We start from the raw sequence: 20,601 nt of genomic DNA, 5'->3' as shown, positions 1-20,601 counted from the left end.
CAACCACCTGTCATAGGCTGCTGAGATGGAGACTGGAGAATACTACTGATAGAAGACTTCTCTTCAGTATCTAATGCTTTGTCTAGGAACCTCCACCCACTATTTCAAAGTGGTTTGCAAGACATAGATGAATTTCATACTTTTATCACAAATACATGAATATCTGGCAGGTGAATTTTATGGGTGGGAAAAGCAAGGCCCAAAACAGGTGGCAGACTTGACTTCAAGCTTCTGTTAGAAGAGGCCCTTCCATCTGAAGTCCTTTCTGAGAATTCATTTTGTCTCTTCACTGTGTTTAATACCCTGATGCAACACTGACACAAGGACCATTTAAGTCTTAACCACTTCCCTCCCTTTGGCAGCTTTTCTCTCAGGCCCTCTCACCAATGCCTTTTTTGGGGTGGTGGTAAAAGGAAGGGCCCTCTTGTTATGTCATAGATAGCAATGAAAGCTGCAGTGAGCACAAGAGCTCAAGTAACTGTAAAAATGAACAAGTATATTGGTATCATGCCATTCTCCCCAAGATTTATTCTCCTCAGAGTTGTATATAGCACACCTGAACATACCAGGCAGCAAGGTGGTTTCTAGCTTTGCCAAATCCCTTCCAGGGAAACACAAGCTGCCACTACAGATCTGATCAGACCTTCAAGATCTGTGAAGAGCTGCCTGTTGTTCCTGAAAAATCACAAATGTAGCAATTGCAAAAGAGTTGCAAAAGAGCAATGAAAATAAACCAAACCACCACATGCAATCAAAAAAAAAAAAAAAAAAAAAAAAAAAAAAAAAAAAAAAAAAGGTGTGTGATTTGAAGCTTTAACTCCATAAACTCATTTGACATTTCAGACGTTTTTGGGTTTTCTTCTTTCAAATAATCCCCCTCAAAATTCTCAGCCAAAAGCAATGGTACTGCAGGACACATTAAAAAACAAAACATGTCAGTGTGGTAGCTATCATCTTGTCAAACACACTGGTGATTGAATAGTAGACTTCAAAAGCCGAAGCAGTAAGTTTGTACAGCACACATGGAAGCTGCATGATACAAAAGTGACCTGATATGTCACCTAACAAAGAGGATGAGGAGGTTACTTAGTTTTGCTAGCCTAAACAAACCCCTATAATTTAAGGAAGTAATAATGATAGAACGGATAGGACATCAGAGATAAAGTAATTCTTGCCTTAAGTCTTTTTTTTTAGCACTACTATACACTGTTAAAGACCAGCCAATTTCAGTCTCAAGGATGCCTGCATTTCAAGAGTGACTCGTATATATGACTAAGAATGTCTCAGAATTCTTCAGATTCCAAAGAAAAAGATGTCCTATAAATACAATTTCTTGAAAGTGCTTCCTGCTCAAGTAGAAGCCTTACTCATCACTGGAACACAGATAATTCTATACTGTGGTAGGTGTGTGCCTTGGTCCACAGGGAGGCTGAATCATGGTTACGCACATGAGAGGAACAATGTGGTCAAGACAATTCAGTGGCTTCCTCCAATTGAATAAAAGGAGGTGGCAGCAGAACCAAGACAATAAGGAATATTATTTTCCTGTTAAAACTTGTGAATCTTAATTGGTGGTATGAAAGAGGGTACTGAAATACATGAACAGAGATAACAAATATGAACAGGATGCAACAATATCACCCCTTTGTAGTGGTACTGGTGCCTCTTAGCCAGGACAGTGCTGTCTGCTGACCTACACCTCATATTCTACTGTTCTCAAGGCTTTCTTCCTCTACACATTCTTTGATTCTGTCCTGAGATCAAACTGGCAGTTTCTGAGAAAACAACTGCCACATTGTAATCTCGGCCTCTGAAAACAAAGCCACAACGAAAGACAAGCATTAGCAGAACACTCTCACATGACCTTTGAAAGACAAGATTCATGTGTGGGAATGGATTAACATTTCTTTAGGCATGCATGTTCTCATCATGGATGTGGTCCTTCTGCCCTTCATGATGAAATACGGAGATGTCCAGCAAATCAACACACAGAAAACTGTTCAGACAAAAAGCCTACAATTGTTTATTAAATACATATTTAAACATCATGAGGCAGCAAGGACTATTTGGGACTTCTGCCCTTAAAAACATTAAGACTTCACCCAAGATCACTTCAGATGAAAACAAAGGAGACGTAAATAAGGACTGAACACGCTTAGAGTTTTTCTTTCCTTAGAGGATGTGAGATAGGTGTGACTTTCACTGGCAACTGTAAGAATAGGCACCAGCAGGCACCAAGAAAGATCTGAGATGAAGCCTTGAGGATTGCTGTGATTCAAAAAATAAGAAAAAAAAAAAACACAACAACAAATGTAACAGCTTTACAGTGACCAAATTCTTAGGTTTTTTACTAATATTAAATATGTTGGCAAAAAGAACACATTCCTCTTCAGCAGTTTCCTTGGTACTGAACAGGAAGCATTTGGGAAGGTAGTACAGGCACAGCTTTCCAAGATCAAGTTCTTTCAAAGAGAGAATGAGGACCATCACTGACCTTATCACCCATTTTTTAGGTCTCTTTCCAATTCTGAGTCCTATTTGAAGGACTTCAGAAGAGAAGAGGAATTTGCGTTCTGGAAAGTGAACCAATCTCCACATTCAGGCAGCAGCTGTGCTGGTACCACATTAGCACACAGACAAGCCAAGTGCCATGTTATGTGTTTTGGGAGTGGTACTGATGTTACACAACCTCAGCAATACAACACTAAATCAAAGACCTACACTGGGTACAGGAGAAGGAAACACCACAGCTCTAGCAATGGGACAGTCTTCTGGGAAAGCATCATGACTCTGTTCCTGAGTCACACACAGAACAACAGAATAGTGCAATTGGGAGGTCCTCTGAAGGAGGAGGACTACTAGAGATCACATGCCAGCTAAACAGCCGATGGGGTGCGATAATTTTAAACAAAAGAGTTATCAAAAATCACTAATATTAAAGAAGAGCTTTCAGTGCATCAAAGATAAATAGAATAGACTTTTTCATAAACCTCAAATGCATTTTTTTCCTTGAACCTTATAAACAACAATACAGAAAAGGTGTACTTCTTTTGGCATGCCCACAAATGGGCAAAGACACAAGTTCTGCTACACTGCTCATTTCCACAAGGAACAAAGTGGCTAATAGTATTAAGAAAAAGAAAGACAGAAAAAAGCAGCCTACAATTATGTGATACCCACCAATGCTGTGAGATGGGAGTTGACATGGAACGAGCTCCTGTGAGAGGACACAAAATTCTCACAAACCAGAGTATTACTGTGGGAGCATGAAAGGAGGGGTGGGGCACAGGAGCTTCCAGCCACCCAGAACACTGAGACACAAGAAAGGAATCAGATCTAATTGTATGGTCAATTTGGTTAAAGCTGGTCAAAGTTATCTCTAAGATGATACTTTCAATCCTAAAAAGGAACAGTCTTGACAAGAGGCAAGGCTTCATTATGATGTAACCTGTAATCTTGACACAGTAGGGAAAGATGATCAAGGAGTCATTTCACTTTGTGAAATTTTTGAAGGATCAGTTTGGGACATACTTCTTGTCTTAGCAAACATACATATAAACTTTACAGAAAAAGCTATCCTTGTCTAGTGACTGGTGGCCAACACAGCAGATTGGTACTGAATGATTCTAGACATAATGGTGATTGGTCATTTAACCCAGACAGCAAAACCTTGGAGTTTTAGATGGCAAGTATCCCAAGTGAGTTGGGAATTGAAGCCAGATGCATTTTACTGAGTCAGTGATGCTGATGTCAATATTCTTTTAACTAATATTGTAACTAATAACTGTAACTTACAGGAACAGCAAATTATTTAAAGAGGCTTCAAGAAATCACTACTATTTACATGCTTCAAAAAGTAACTCATCCCACATGATTCTACACTGGCTGGAAAAGAGAAACTACTAAAGAGAAATGTTTTCCAGGCAGAAGAGGCAATGCCTCCAGTGCTTTCACTGGAGGCCCACCTCATCAAAAATTAACTCCTCTTTTCATCCAATCTTTACCCTTCAGCTCCTTCTACCCTCTATTTCCCCTGTACCTATTTGTTCTTCAAAATACTTCTGTGGATGGCAAGAAGGGGTGTTCTGAAGCACAAATGAACTGAATGCTCAGAACATCTTCCAAAGTATTTTAAGACTAATGTAATGCTAATAAACCACTCTGTGAAAACTACTAGTGAGTGGTAGTCCATCCCCTAGTACTATCCTTTCCCACTACTGAAGGTACCACCTCATAGGGGATGGAGCATATAAGAAAAGAGCTGCTAAGCCACTCACAGAAACCAGCAATCCTTAAGCTGCATTTGGTAGACATAAGTGTAGTGAAGGATATTGCAATGGAAGCAAAGGAATGACATGAACGGCAAGGTAAACAAGTAGATGCACAGTGCAACAATGAAGTATGAAGTGAGTGCTGGAGAGGGGAAGCTCTCTGAAATCAATTATACCTTCACATCCACGTTCAATCTGCCCACTGCGGTGCAGAGCATCATTGATAAGGTCAGGCAGACGCCCATTCAAGTCCACAGATGCCAGACAGCCCTGAAATCCATCCCGTGAGGCCACCAGCTTCGGGAGGTTGCTATACATGCCTTGAGCTAGGCCAGCAATGTAGAGATCACCTAGAGGAGAGAGGGGTAAACATAAAGGAAGAAGAAAGTTACACGCCTTCTAGAGTCACTTTTCTTGTCACCAAACATGAATAAAGCAAAGTGAACACATGTTCAGAGAAAGTTAAAAACAGAGCAACATCTTGTGCAAGAAGTCATTTCTGCTTCCTTTACTACAAACAACCAAAGCAAACCCCAAAACAAAACAACCAACCAAAATAAAAACAAAACACAACACACAAAACCCCCAAAACAACAACAAAAAACCCCTCACAAAACCCCCTGAATAACCCCAGTTGTAATTGCTACCTAACTAGGAAAAAATGCAAAATGACAATTTCTGAAAAAAACAAAGTATGACAAACTATTCTGCTACAAGAAGTTGTCAAACAAAAAAGAGATAAATGAATTCAAAAGCCAAAATGTGCAAAGTCCAGATTTACTGTTCTGTAATGCATGGCTACTGTAAGCTTTCTCTTGTTCACTAGTTGAGCCCTGATATAAAGGGGGAATCCGTCAGCCTTGCAGAGCTTACCTTTAAGATCCAGATTTTTGGCACCATTGATAACCTGAGTGACCACCTTAGTGTCCACCTTTAGGCTGTGTGTGTTACTGTTATCTCTGGTAATGACGACATTGTGCCATTGGTTGTCATTAAGAGGACGATCACTGTTGCCTTTGATAACATTAGGTCCATTTCCGAGGTCGAACACATAGTGTATATACCTGTAAACATAGCAAGAACTAGTTAAAATTCTGGAAGAACTCCAGCATTACTGGCCCTTATTTTAGCCAGAGCTGATAAATTAACTTTAAAAAGTCATAAAGGGAAATATCTCTGGGTTAGAAAGTTCTAATAAGCCAAAATATTAGCCACTGCTTTTAAAGAATATTGTTGCTTCCTTTCCACCAAAGTGTAAGGATTAGGGTTTTGAGGTGACAACATTTCAAATAATAAGATTGTAACCATAAAACATTCCTCTTTTCCACAAAATTCTCTCAGATCCACAAAAACACTGTCTGTGCATATAATAATTTTTTAAAACTGGTAATATTGATAAATGTACTGGAGAGCAAAACTAGACATGCTTATTTGGCGCATATATTCCCCAGGTTCATTCTGAGTTTTGAATAACCCCCAAAGAAGTTAATTGGGAAGCTCACTTGAAATATTGTATTAAAATTCACATGAGATCCTAGACTTATTCAAACATCTGAAAAACAATTAGCAATGCTTTTGGCAAAAAATAAAGACCCTAACAAACACTGAAGTCATGGGAATGTTACACTGAATTATTTATATATTTCAAACACAGAAATCCACCTGAGGGTAGAAGAGAAGTATTCTACTTAGAAAAGAAAAAAAAAAAAAAAAAAAAAAAGGACAACAAAATTCAACTCTCAATAGAGCACCAGGAGCTCATGACTGTTGGTTTTTTTATTACTCAATGTCCCACTTAGAGAAGTATGTGCAAAGCTAAAAATGAAAACAGATTGAACTGAAATAAACAGGACTAGTAAACTGTGGAAAACATGTCTACCATGACTAAATCACAAGGGATCAGAATTTGTTCAGTTAACAAAGGATTTTTTTTTAAATAAGCCATTGGTCTTTCGAAAAGAATATAGCATCTCAAAAGCAAGCTGAGTTCACTTTTTGTCAAGCATTACCAGCAGAAATACAAATTCAGCAGCCCATATGCTTTTTCTTTTTCCTTCACTGGAGATAGCAGAAAAACAAGTATTACAATGGAAAAAAAAAAAAAGGGGGGGAGGAGGGGAGGGAAGCGGGGAAGAAGAGAGATACAGAGCCCTCAGCACATTTCCTTCTCCTCTGTGCTAATCTGTGAGGTTGACAGGACAAAACATTAGTTTAACTATGTCCAAATGACTTAAAATACTAATGTTGCACACTGTAAAAATGTCCTTCCCACAGCCTCAAGAGGAAGTCAGTGATAAAATCAGGAATCTTAAGCTTCAGTGTTTATGTTTAAATGCTTTGCCTTACAGCTCAGCAAACAGAGAAAACATGAGTATCAGGTGAATTTCTCTTCATGTAAGCATTTTAAGCTCACCCATAAGTTTATTTATAAATAAGCTGGTAGAAAATAACAGAAAGCCACTTACCCCTTGACTAGTTCAACTGCAATAAAGTCATTGCCATCACCACTGTTAAAGAGGATGAAACCATCAGCTGAGGTGGTCTTGAACTGAAAGAAGAGGTGCATGGATGTGTAAGCCTGCAAGGTGGCCAAGCTCAAGTAGCTGCTCTTAGTCTTGAATGTCACAGGGTCAGCTATAATGTTGCGGAGACCGAAGCGTGCCTTCAGCTCACAATAGTCAATGTCGCCGTTCTTGCACAGGTCAATGTAGAGCATCCCATTGAACATGAGGCTCTGGAGGTGGCCGATGAAGCTGGAGGGGATGACAGAGATGTACCGTTTCTCTGTCATGATCCCTGTCTCGATGTTGTGGAACTCCAAGCGGGTATGATCACCAACCATTGTGCCTGAAGGACGTGAACAAGGAGGAATATTGGGGATCAGCAACAGGTTATATGGAGCCCTTCATGCTCCAGTTTCCAGACTAACAGCCAAACTAAATCATATCTGATCAGTGCTCAGTAGCTTCCACAAGAAAGAATGTATGGAATCTTGGTGAAGCGGCTTGCTAGAAATGCATGAGTCTAGCAGTTGCCAAAACCCAGCAGAAAAGACAGGCCCCTAAGGGGCCATGGGCAGCAAGCTCTATACTCTTCCCTGTGCTTCACAGACCAAGTGTCTCCCTTAAAGCCTACAGTGATCTACTTGATCCAGCAGACCATCTGCCAAACAACATGAACACTTCTGAAACAACTTTTCCCAGTGCACTTCTGGAAAACACTTGATAAACATTGATTAATATAAATAGAGCAGTGAGAGAAGTGAGAACAGTCATAAAATACTGATATTTATTCCATTGTTCCCTCCTGGTGCCTGATGTTATTCCTCTTCTTTTAAGAGCACGGCAGGAGGGAAACACACAAAAATGCAACAGATAAAAAGCCCTCCATATATTTAAATCATCAACCTACCCCTTGGGCTATTTACCACATCATGACAGATTTCAACCTCTCAAAATATCCAAGCTATTCAGTGTACCAAATACTACTTTCAGACTACTTCTACATTTAAATGTTTCATTAAGTGTGCTAGGCACCAGTGCAGACACATATAGATAGATGAAATACAACAGTATGCTATAAAGACAAGTTGGGCAACGTCAGAATGACGTTCAGCCAGTCTTGTTTTAGCCCTCCATAGTTCTTCATTAAGGTAGTTTTAACTACTTGGTCACACATGCCAAGTATCTTTTCTAAACAAGACTTGGTCCATTTAGTAAACAACAGGAATAAATTAAATACTAAGAATTTAATTGTTTTCCTATCATTCAGTGTACAACCACTATTCAAATTCTGCTACATAAAGGCCATTATTTTTTCTCTCATGACATTTTCTGCAGTTCTGCATTGGGTTTACACAGTGTGGTGTTGGCTGTGGGGTGGCTGCAAGGCAGCCTTAGTGAAGAGAGGCCAGGGCTATCCCATGCCTGACACAGCCTATTCCAAATGGCTCCAACCCACCCACCACAGGGCACAGCTGAGCCCCTTGGCCACAACGGTGGTGAGAGGGAAAATGTGTGAGAAAGGACATAATGCTACCAACAAGTAAGAAACAAAGGGGAAAAAAAAACAACTCCAACCCAAGAACTAAAAAGAGAGAGGGGACATTCCAGGTGCCAGAGCAGAAATTCTCCAGCACCCACAGAGAAGACCATAGTGGTGCAGACAACTACACTGCAGCTCATGGAAGACTCCTGTGCTAGAGCAGGTAGATATTTCCTGAGAGAACTGCAGCCCCTGAAAAGCCTACACTGGAGCAGGTTTTCCTGAAAGCCTACGGTGACCAGCCATGCTGGAGCACTTCATGAAGGACTGCATTGCATGGGTAGGACCCACCCTGGAGCAGACAGAAGGGTGAGGAGGAAGGAGCGTCAGAGAGGAGCTGTCACAGGCTGACTGCAGCCACCACTCTCCAGCCCCCTCCTCTGCCTAGTGGGGGCAGGGGGGAGAGGCAGGAAGGAGCAAACCCAATAAAGAGGGTGGCAGACACTGTTTTACTTTTTGCCTTTGTTTCTCACCATTCAACTCTATTTTTAATTGGCAGCAAATTAAATTAAATTTCTCCAAGTCAAGTGTGTTTTGTCCATGATCATAATCACTGCACAGGTGAAGTCCTCTCTTTTAGAAGGTTTTTAGGTTTTTCAAAGCAGACAGCCACACTACATGTTGGTCCCTCTCCTAACATTTTAACATGCTGGTTAAATTCACCAGGTTTAAAAACCAGAAGGAACAAAGATATTTAAATTCACACTAGTTTTGTGAAACTTGACAACTGTATAAAGACCTGAGTAAATATTTCCAGTGTGCTATAGATAGACAAAATTTTGCAACAGTATCTTACTTGACTGCATCAACAGGTCAGCAAGCATATATACACAACTCTCGACCTGTCACTGCAAGAGGTATTTGTCAGTCAGTGAAATTATACCTGAGAATCATACCAGTCACCACAGCTGAATCCAGGACAAACTCCTCCAATTCCCTGAGGTTAAATCAACTGGGACTTTTGAGCTTTCGCATATTCTGTGCTATCTCCTGAAACCTCCTAGCATTTCTCACCTTAAGAGCTTCCAGGCATTAAAAGACAAAAAAAAAAAAAAAAAAAAATCAACCAATCAACCAAAAGACAGTAGTCCTTTCATGACTTTTCCTACTAAGTGACTTTTTTTTTTTTCTGTTGGGGATAGAATGAAAGCTGAACACATTTATAAAGACACTTGGATGATACATCCTGGTTTGTAGCGTATAGAGTCAGATTAAATGAACTGATGGTCATTTTCTTGCTTAGAGCCTCTGGAAACACTGAAATATTCCTAAATCACCTCCTCATGATCATGTACAAACTGCAATTTTTCAATTTATATTTTGTCTAAATGAGACCAAGTTTTACTCAAAGACAGCAAACAAGCACAGTTGTTATTAGAAAAAAATGTTTTCAGCTGCTTCAAATATGAAGAAAAAATATTACACAAACCAATTCAACTTTTTCACTTATTCCAAATTTTACTAGTGGATCTAAATATAAATGCAATTATACAAAGACCATAAAAAACTTCAATCCAAGCAGACACAGCTGATCAAACTTAGAAGAAGCTGAAGGCAATCACAAATTTCTGACTATTTAGAAATTCAAGTGTCAGGACCAATGCAAATGTTTTTAAATCCTAAAATGGTTCTTCACCAGAAATATTATTTTAGTTTGAAAAATGGCAGTTTCCAGAAATTGAAATAGTACACGGGGAAATTTGTTTAGAAAAACTTTCTCACTTCCACTGCTGTGATTCTTAGAGGCTTAAAGTTTCAGTGTTATCAAATGAAAACTTAGGATTTTTCCAAACCAGAAGTGCATTTTCTTAAAATTAGAAAGTACCTTTAAATGACAAAAAATTAGAAAAATAAAATTAAGAGATGTCAATGCTCAAAGGCAAGAAAACTCCTCCTTTGCTCTTCTACACCTAAAAAAATACAAGGCAATTGTGGCCTGAGCGAGAGAAAAAAGCCAAGACTGGGAAATCTGGAGTACACTGGGACAGGGAGCCCAAATATAGGGGGCATTAAAAATAGAGTGAGGGAGTTTGGAGGAGGTGAGCCCAGAATCTTAGAAAAGGTGAAAAATGAGAAAACTCGGGCTGGCTTAATAAAAAAAAAATAGTGTTAGAAGCAGTAGTGTAGAAAGTTAGGAGTAGTTCAGTGAAAAGCTGAAAAGGACATGGCAATACAAGATCAGAAACAGGACAGAGATGTAATTTCCTGGGAAATCATGGAGTGCAATCCAGTGTTTTCTGATCTCATTAGCTATCAGCCCCACCTGCAGAGTTCACCTCTGGTTCCCCCACTGTGCTCTACAGAGTACTGTACCTACTACAGCAATCACAAACTCTCTAGTTCAAGTGGTAAGAGACAGAAGAAATTCCAGCCTCCACTGTGGTATTTGGGTGCTAGCAAGATGTCATAGGAAGGAATATATCTGCAATATTTGTGTCTCATTTACCACTAATGTTCTGAGGTCTGTTCTGAGGTCAGGAGAAATGTGGGACAAAGGCTTTGTGATTAAACACTAAAATGCTGTCCAGAAGAATTGTATTCTGTCTCTGCCTTAGATGTCCTACAGGAAACCAAGTCACACACTTCATTACAGATTTTTCATAGGTGGTCCCTAATTGTCTACATCTAATTCTTTAAGTAGCAGGGTTGAACTAATTTACAGGATGTAGTTTACAGACATGCTGAATCATTCTGATGCAAATGACTAAAAATATATGCCAAATTGGTACCAAATACATCCAACTTTAATCTGGTGCCTTGTTTCCAAACCTGCAAAATGGGAAAAAGATGCACACTTGCTTCACATAACAGAGAAATGGTAATAAATCCAATTAAAGCTTCTTAGCCCTGTATAAACATATTGATGAGTAGCCCACAACACCCACCAAAAAAAATAAGAATTTAAAAAAAAAAAATCAAGGTCTAAATTTAGAGCAAAATTTACCTGGCATGCATTGTTCCAAACAAGCAATAAGAAGACTGAAATCAAATAGGCTGTTTATTTCTACTGGGGGCCCAATTTAGAATTCTGATCTATGCCTTAGACAGCAAGAATCCTGTGGAAAAATCTATGTGACCACATCACTGAAGACTGTTATCATCTGCCCAAGGAAGTGGGATGCAGATTGCACAGAAAATCTTAACTCTGGCTTTTCTGACTTTTGACTTTGCCATGATGGCATTCTTTTAACTAATATTTTTAGCTGTAATGCATCTTTAATTATGTAATTCATATACATGTACATATGCGTATACTATTTTAGTATAGGATTGAATCATTATTATTTATAAACTCAGTTTCGTGAAAAAGAGACTTCAAAACCAGATGGCTTGGGGGGATCGATTCGGTAATGCAGAGAGTGCCACCTCGTGGTGCTTCCTAAAAAAGCATATCCAGAAGAATTGTTCTCAAATTTAGAACTAATCGGGATGAACTGTTTGCCGGCATGTGACACTAACGCAAAAAGTTCCCTGTTAAGTAAAATTCATTTTTCCTTTAAGCTAATTTTGACCAAGCCACCACCAAGGCTGACTTCCAACAAGGAGAGAGAATGATTTTTCTTGATCTCTCTTGCAAAATCAGAGTCTATATAGCACAGCATATATTTACTTCAGAGAAAAACCTTATTTCAAACCATTTTCCTGTAAGATTACTTCTTTGGGCTTATTTCAGATTTCTGACTCCTGGCTTTCCAAATAATCTAAATTACCACAGTATTTAAAATAATTCACAGGGAAGAAAAAAACTTTTTGCAGAGATAGGATATAGCATTCTGGCACTGTGCATGGGAGCCATTCCCTCTAGTTGCATTCTGAATAGAAGCTACTCAAAAGAGAGGATTTCAGCTTTTGGCAAACCAGCATGGGTGTCAACTCACAGTCATACCCCCAGCGGTTTTGCATCCAGGGCTCTTGCTCTTTTTGATTCTATTATCAGCCTCCAGGCTGCTGATGTTTTCCTCAAAAACCCAGTTCCGAAAATGATATACAACTATGAGAATTTTAGACCTTCAAAAGAAAAGAAGGATAGGTTTCTGGCTCTTGCAGTCATGGAGAAATGGACCAGAAAAGTATAATCTCTAAAATTTTGCAATTAGAAAAGGATCAGTCTAAAGTACTTTGATCATTTCAATGCAAATCTCAACCTGGGACACACCAGCTTTCCTGACTGATTGATCTTTTCTTTCCTCCCTTGAACTATATTTCTCTGCAAAAAGTAGGAACTCAAAAAGCTGTCTGGAAATGCAGAAAATGGAAAAAAAAAATCAAGAATACCCAAACTACAAAAGGAAAAGAAAAAAAAAACCACACAAAACAAAACAAAAATCAAGGAACAGCAGAGACATAAATCCATGCTCTGTAACACATGTACTGCAGGCAGGTTTATCATCAAGGAAAAGTCTGTGCAGAGGAACAGTCTAGAGAGCCTTGGCTTTGATTCCACAGCATTGGAAACCATCATGTTAACTCAGGAATGGAATGTACTCAGTCTACTTCAAAAAGAGCCTGGATCAAGAGAAAGTTTTACTGAACACCTCTGCAATCTGAGATACGTGCAAGCTTACCTGTCCCCTAAACCCGTGTCTCCTGTCGTTTCAGTTGTCACAGAAGTTTCTGGGGCTGGCTAAGAACAGTGTCTCAGACCTGAACATTCATTTTCAACATAGTAACACTAAATAATACACAGGTGGTAACAGAAAGGGGTGGGGGGAAAGATGCACACAAGAACAGGGAGAAGGGGCATAATGGTAAAGACTAGAAATAGAGATACAGAGATAGCGATCAAAAAAATCACTCTTACCCTCGGCAACATCATCATCCACAATCAGCTTGAGGCTCTTTCCTCGCCGAACCACCCGGACAGTGTGCCACTCGTTGTCATTGAGTTTCTGCCCAGCATAAAGGGTTTCAGGTCCCTTGCCTGGGAAGGGTGATAGGTGCAGCAGTTAAAGCCAGACCCACAATCACTTTAGTACTTGCTCAATGGGAATAGTCATGAAAATCAACCTGGTGTTATACAGACCAGTAGAGTGTACAGGCATTTAACAACCTGTAATCAACCCTCACACCTACACCTTCCCAGCTCAGGGAATCACAAACCCTTTCATTCAGTCAGGTGCGTTCCTCTGCAGAGCCCTAAGATCACATGCATTTAAAATGGGTAGAAATCTCTCTTGTGCTGTGGTACTAATTTCCAAACATCACATTGTTCAGCACATTACAGTAATAGGAAAACAGGTTGATGACTGAAATATCTCTAAAGTGGAGCCATTACAGTAGCATTTTGCTCTCCTAAGAATCTGGATTTACAGCATCCCCAAGGAACCTGGGACTCTTTTCAAAGTTAATCGCACTGGTCTTTCAACACTCCAGTATCAAACACCAGATTGGTTTCAGTCTCAAAGAAAACCAAAAACAAAAAAACCACCAACCTCTCAAAATACAATAAAAAAACCCCACAGAACTTCAAAGCCCACCTTCAAAAATAATTTTAAAAAAAATTAAAATCTCAAAAAGAAAATCATTTACCAACCTGGCTGATTGCTTTAAGGTTCTTTGGCAAAGCAGCCTAGCTTTGAGGTGCTTACTTCACCCCTTGAATTATAGTCAAAAGAGGAAGAGGAACCATGTCTTCTCCTAAAGGTTATATCACAGTTACCCTTGCAAACAATGCTCCTGGGAAAACAGCACTAGTGCTACCCATATTTGTCCAGTTTTGCTGCTCACCCATCACAGTTGACAGGCAATTACTTAAAAAATTAATTGTTCAGATTACAAGACCAGAACACCTCACTCATGTCAAACAGTAAGTGAAATTGAATAATGGTGTGTGCTAAATTAAAAGCATCTATCCTCATTTTAGTACAGTACTAAAGTGGGGGCTTTTGATCCAGGTATACCAGAAAATGTAGAACAAGGACAGCCAAGCTTGTTGCACATTGGGTCTGGACCCACTGCCCAAACTGGCAAAAGGGGAACCCAAGGAAGAAAAAACAAGACATATTGAACATGTTAAAAGAGACAGGATAGGGACAGTGAGGCACTGCTACAGCTATCCTACTGCACTGGTAAAACTAAGGTCAGATAGTCCATAGCCCACAGGATGCACAGTGCCTAATGAGCAACATTACCATAATTACTTCTCACCAAAGGAGGAACATGGGCAAAGAAGATGGTGTCTCATTCAACTAGGATACAATGTGTAGTAGAGGAATTCTTCAGAAGGAGACCAAAACAAAATAAATATTCTGTTATTCTTTTTAAAAAATCATGCAGTTCATGCTAATAAAAAAAGAAGAAGAACTTTTCAAATAAAGAACACTGCCAGCCAATTTTACCATAAACTAAGTGGAAAAAAATATTTTTCTGGTGACCTGAAAGATAAGAGTCATTCTTGGATTAAAAGGATGGGGAGCCATATATTGAAGTTACAGAGAATATCTCCTTAGCAGGAGAAACAGGTAACTTCTGCTGTCCCTCAACCACATGCTAAAGTCACATACCACACATGTAAATCCAGCTGAACAAGGCAGCTAGTTCATGGCCAGAAAGTTCTAAGTTCTTTGCCACCAGACAAGCAAAAATCTTAAGAATCCAAGAAAGTTATGCAATACATACATCAGTAAGTACATTTTATACTAGAGCAGAATTCACAAAATTATATCTCTGGATGGCCAGTGAAATTATTGTCTACATCAAAATATACAACATCAGTTACTATAGATCTACACAGCCACTTCCTGGGTAGGAGGGTGAAGGAGGTCACCTGGTCCTGTGTGTTTATATAATGCCATCTGAAAGCAGGGGAAAGGGGGGAGGAGCAGAAAATGCTTTTTAAAAACCCAATCTTTTCCACATATCCATTAGAGCTCTGTAGGGCTCAGCCAACAGATAGAGTCAGGTGTGCTGGAGTCTGCTCAGCTGACAAGGCAATGCTTTCTGTGCAATAGCCCTGTACTCAGCATGGTTGAGTAACTCAGTTGCTGACCTTCTAGTTCAACCCTAGCCTGACAAAACAGGGATCAGCTAAAACAGTCTGTGGTTTGGCTTGTCTTGATGCCCACTGTAACACTTTCAAAATGAAACTCTGACACCAACAGAAGTTACAGGGATATATTCTCAGAAAATGTAGCTTAACCAATTCACAAATAAATGAATAGAAAGTTGCAGCATTCCCACTTTTTCCAAATGAGTAAGGTTGTCTACTTAGAAGTAACTGGTTAATAGCTTGGGCTAAAAATTTGAAAATTAAGCACCGCAGATATGAATTATTTTGTTGTTTAAGTCCATGTCTTGATCAGACAATTTTATATTTCATCAGTAGAAACAAAAAAAAGTTTTGATACTTTTGTTCACTTACCCCCCTCCTTTTGTAAAACTGGGCATTGGCTTCTTTTAGTAGGGTTACCCAAATTACACTACATACAAAAACTCAATACATTAGTGTTCAGATAATTTTTTCAAACCAGACATATCTGATCTTAAAAGAAAGAATTAAACAAACATTATTTTACATTATTCAAACTGTTTTATATTCAAATGCTTTCAAGACATTTATGCAGCAGTGAGTTGACCTGAAAAGCAGCAAAATTGTGTCCCCATTTTTCAATTGAGAGTGTGCAAATGAATTGCTGCTCCTTGTGTAAGCTCCCATTGAATTCTGAGTAGTTCCAAGAACTGTGTATACAGGGACTTCACATCTGGATACCAAAACTTATTTCATTGAGCATGATTACTACATGTGCTGTTACTATACAAATATTTATATGTGATCAAATTTTAAACAAGGACTTGAAGATTCCTAATCCAACAGTTGCTGATGCTGGGGAAAATAGAAAGGAAATGGGCCACTTGTACCAGCACCATAATGCTGTCCCTAAGAAATCTCCTGCCTGGTAAGGCATTTCTGTGGTCTTATGCTTTGCAGGTTTACATTTTCTCCTACTTTCAAGCTATCTGTACCTACATCATCTTTCAACAAGGATAACAGACATAGGAGGAAGCAAAGCAGAAGATTAAATGGGCAGAGAAAGAAAAAAAGCTAGAGATTTTTATCTTCCCTTTGTACAACATTCTTTTATGATAAAAGGCAGACAAGAGCTCTTGTGGCAATGAATGGCACACCTGGAAACACTTTCTATTTATAATACTTTGGGTCGTTGGGCATTAGATTATTTCTGCAATTTATTTTTATGCATGGAAAGAGTAAAGGACAATATAACAGTAAACAGAATAAGAAAGTTTTAATTGAAGCAATAACTTAATAGTTAAGCTGACAGAGCATCACTCCTGGCATCTCTTGACTGTCTTGGTCATTCCACTCCCTTTCCCAATGTTCTCTGAGGAACTGTGTATCATATAGAATTGATCACTACATTTCACTTTCCACCTCAAATGAGGTAGGCTAGTGAATATTCATTTCACGCTTTGCAGTGGCAAACACTACTTAATCAGAAGCAAAAATATCTGTCTCTTATCCATCCCCCAATTCTGGGCATGAGTTCAGCTGCAGTTCAGGCTTCTTGAGCAAATATTACTTGATTCAACCACAGTGAATCCCCCTCATTCTCCCATGAATCCTCCAAAATCTACTCAAACTTGTATGCATATTGTTCATAAAAAAACAATTAGTATATGCTTTCAACATGGAATAACTCCATCCAATCTGCCCAGTGTCCCAAATATTATCTCTATGTCAAAGGTGCACTGCTGTTAATTAATAGCTTGGCTCAAATAAACTATATAAAAGTGCCAAGAATACACATGCCAAAGTATAAAGAATCAAGAAGCAGATCAAGCCTTCTAAAAAATGCCAAGTTGCTTTCCACGTGCCCCCCAAGAACTCACTTGTTTAGAACAACTGGTCAGAGGGATGCAGTTCTGACAATACCTCTGAAAACACACTTGTTATCCACCCTCAGTGGCTAACAGCACACAGAAATTTCCTCCTGTGAGGTAAAGGAGAAAGAGGGTTAATCCCCTCTGCAGTTTCTCACAGGTGGATCGAAAACTGTGCTTTTATTTTGGTGCAGGCTGTCATCATCTGATCCATTTATAAGATTAAAATGACCTGCATGAAACCAGTCTATCTTCATTATTGCATATCTTACCCAACATTATAGAAGAAGTTGAACATTGAAGTCTGCAGAATGCCACAAGAGCTGAACAGGAGGGATGTTGCCATATGGATGAGAATGGACAAGGGGCTTCCCTCAGCACAATTACAGTGATAATTCTACAGTGATACTAATGCTTTGAGAAGAAGACCCTGAGTAATGATAAGGTTTTCTCTGCTTTTACTTTTTAATCAAAATGCTTAGCTACCATCTCATATTTTTTCAGTGGAAGATGCATTTTTGTGTCTCTTTCATACAGGGCAACATCCTGCTGGAGTGCCATTAGCATCCCAAGGCAAGGAGGGTCTGGGAAGGGGAAGTTTCTTTGCTCCCCCCCGCCCCCTTTTTTTCATTTGTGATGGAGGAGGGGCATTGGATGTTTTAACTTACACCTTTATATAATGACCAGAGGAGCTGTGGTTTGCTGTGTAAAATGTGTGCACAGAGATTCGTGAAACATGAGGATGAATCACAAGACCACAAAAAAAAAAAAAAAATAGGTGTAAGGACAAAGATGCTGCCAATTTTTCACACACCTTTAAGGCTTCCTGATACGTGGTAAGTTCCCACGTACTACAGGTAGAATATCAAAACACAAGAACGACTCAAAAGCAGAGCTGGCAGCTGCTCTGAAAATCTTCAGTAACTTTCAGTCTTAGTTAAATATAAATCAGTAGTGTAAATTTTGTTGGTTTTTTCAAGCAGCACTAGTATGGAAAAAGTGTTTTAGGGAGGTCTTTTCCTTGACCAGGATCTGCTGTTCAACACCAGGAGCATTGTTAATTGCTAAGAAACAAGTGGCAACCCCTGACTCTGTACGTTGAAGACATTTATGTAGATATCCCAGTCAAATCAACCTATATTCTCATACACACACTTGTTTTGCTCATATACAGGCTTTAGAATTCCTCTTTTCAAGAAAATGTTGGTTGCCATCAAGGAATAAGCAGTTGCACTCCCCTACAGATACTGAATACCTTCACTGGGGACCTTACCTGCACCAGTCTTTCCATTTCCTCAAGGAATGGGATAATGTCCATGTACTACCCCACAAGTTAAACAAAACATAGCATGCACTTAAAAAAACAAGTTTTCTGTGAGGCATGCTAAAAACTTTTTATGTTTACAGCTTTACACAGTGGCTTTATTGCATAAAGTCAATAAAGTTGAGATGATTTACATCAGCCTACCCAGAACCAAAGTTTAATTATTTACATCCATTCAGCAGTAAAAAGTGCATACACAGTCCTTTAAACACCCACAGAGTCAATTAGCCTCACAGGTGCAAGTAAGAATTCCCTGAAATACCCCGACTAACAGAGTGCATGGAATTAGCTCTGCAACTAACTGAAAATTAGCAAGACCACCCTACTCATTCTCTCAAACCTATCCCCATCTCCATACAAACATGGCCCCAAAAAAAAGTTAATCTAGGTTTAACTATTTTGGATAAATACATGTATCAACATATTGAATGACTGTTATTTTCACTGCAGACACCCTGGCCAATAGCTGTAATAAGGTTCAACAGAGATTCAGGCAGCATTCAACATGATTGCAGCTTTTTCATAAGGCTCTGAAACAAAACTTGGTGTGGAAATTTAGTTGCATGTCTTTCAGGTGACATGAATATAACTTGTGATTAAGAACAAGGAGATGATTTGATTGCATATATAATACACGTCACACATGGCATAAACTGCATTTATCTTGAGGTTTTTCCATCAAGGGCAGTGGGTTAGGCTCCTTGTTTACCCAATTTCACTGTTGCTGAATTTTAATGCCTTTAGACACTACATAACTACTGTGTATCTAGAGCAGAATCATTTTTAACAGGAAAACATTCATGTTAATAGAAACTTGATCCCTCAAAAGGGTTTAAATAGTAAATTACAATTTCAATGAAAGGATATTTCAGTTCATCCAAATTTTATTCTTAGAAAACATCCAAAATATTTCAACGTCAAGCTAAATGAAAAAAATCCACTGTTTAAAAATAAAGTGACACATTTCTTATTATCTATTCAAGATATTAATTTTTAATGGTAATAGGTGGTTTCCCATTTTTATTGGGTGAGTTTTTTCACTTTTAAGGAAAGGAATTTTATTTTATATTCACAACCAGTGAGGAGGTCAAAAAAGGACACAGAAGTACGTAAAAAACCCTCAAGTATTCATGCTTTTAAAATTAAGATTTACAAGAGTTTAATTAAATGAACTTCAAAGTGATTTCAGTCACACTGACTATGTTTGTTTTCAGATAAAGCTGCCATATGAACCACTTCACATTTGCCAAACGCCTTAAACTGCTGTTCCTAACAGATCAGGGCAACGAAAGCTTCAGCGTAGGTATAAAGAACTCAGAAGCTGCTATATTGTGACTCATCTACAATTTGCCTAAGGAAATATTTGCACACACTAGATTTTCAGAGAGCAAAGCTCAAGTCAACTCTTAGTGCAAGTTAAGCAGCCAGGCAATCACAGGAGCAGCGTCTACCGCAGGGAGCACCACTAGAGGGAAACCGCATTCACTGAAGCTGCTGCTTAGACAGTCTTACGTGAGTTCAAAGGGCTTACAGTACTCCGTGCTGCTTTCCAGAGTTTCACCCGCTGATATATTTTGCTTTGAAGATGACTACACCCCAGAAATTAATAAAATAACTCTAAAACTTCAACCCAGATTTGCCTCCGTAATAGCAACTACCACTGATTTCAGGTATATTTATTTAACAGGTGTGATTTGCCAGATAAGAAATGAGTATATGCAGAAATTACAGACATGCAGAACTTTGTGAAGTTTTACTGTAAGAAAGCATTTTAATGTAACTGTTATAGCAACAATTATGCATAGACTTTAGTAAACCACAACAGTAATAGAGAGGAAAAGAGACTCTATTTTAAGGAAGCTATACATTTTATTAGTTTTTCCAGTAATGCACTGCCAATCAAAGCAAGATGCAGGAGTAACAAAGCTAGACATTTAACTCTTCTTTCTATTCCTGTGTAGATACAATAATAGAGATACCAAAACCAAACAGCTTCTCACTACTCCCATTGATGTACTTTACTTGAAGCATAGATAGGTTGTGCTACCAACAGTAAGACCACAGTAGTTTCAAGTCTCTCCACAAACACTGCAAAACAAGTGGATTAATCATGACGATAGTGAG

At 38.9% G+C, this 20,601-nt stretch overlaps 1 protein-coding gene across 19 annotated transcripts in view; it reads right to left on the bottom strand.

Annotated features, from left to right (window-relative positions):
- NRXN3 (neurexin 3) overlaps window positions 1-20,601 on the bottom strand; it is a 982,949-nt gene that overhangs the window by 534,709 nt on the left and 427,639 nt on the right. For all 19 annotated transcript variants that reach the window (XM_069017992.1, XM_069017994.1, XM_069017995.1 and 16 more), the window contains 4 exons: window positions 13,117-13,236; window positions 6,737-7,118; window positions 5,145-5,335; window positions 4,448-4,621 (listed from right to left, as the gene is read on the bottom strand). In XM_069017992.1, the coding sequence (XP_068874093.1) occupies window positions 4,448-4,621; window positions 5,145-5,335; window positions 6,737-7,118; window positions 13,117-13,236 (867 nt within the window). The remainder of the gene's footprint in view (window positions 1-4,447; window positions 4,622-5,144; window positions 5,336-6,736; window positions 7,119-13,116; window positions 13,237-20,601) is intronic.

The sequence above is a fragment of the Aphelocoma coerulescens genome, chromosome 5, assembly GCF_041296385.1.
Source record: "Aphelocoma coerulescens isolate FSJ_1873_10779 chromosome 5, UR_Acoe_1.0, whole genome shotgun sequence".
Taxonomy (NCBI): Eukaryota; Metazoa; Chordata; class Aves; order Passeriformes; family Corvidae; genus Aphelocoma; species Aphelocoma coerulescens.
The sequence above is the reverse complement of the archived record's forward strand: the minus strand, read 5'-3'. Positions and strand labels throughout refer to the sequence as shown.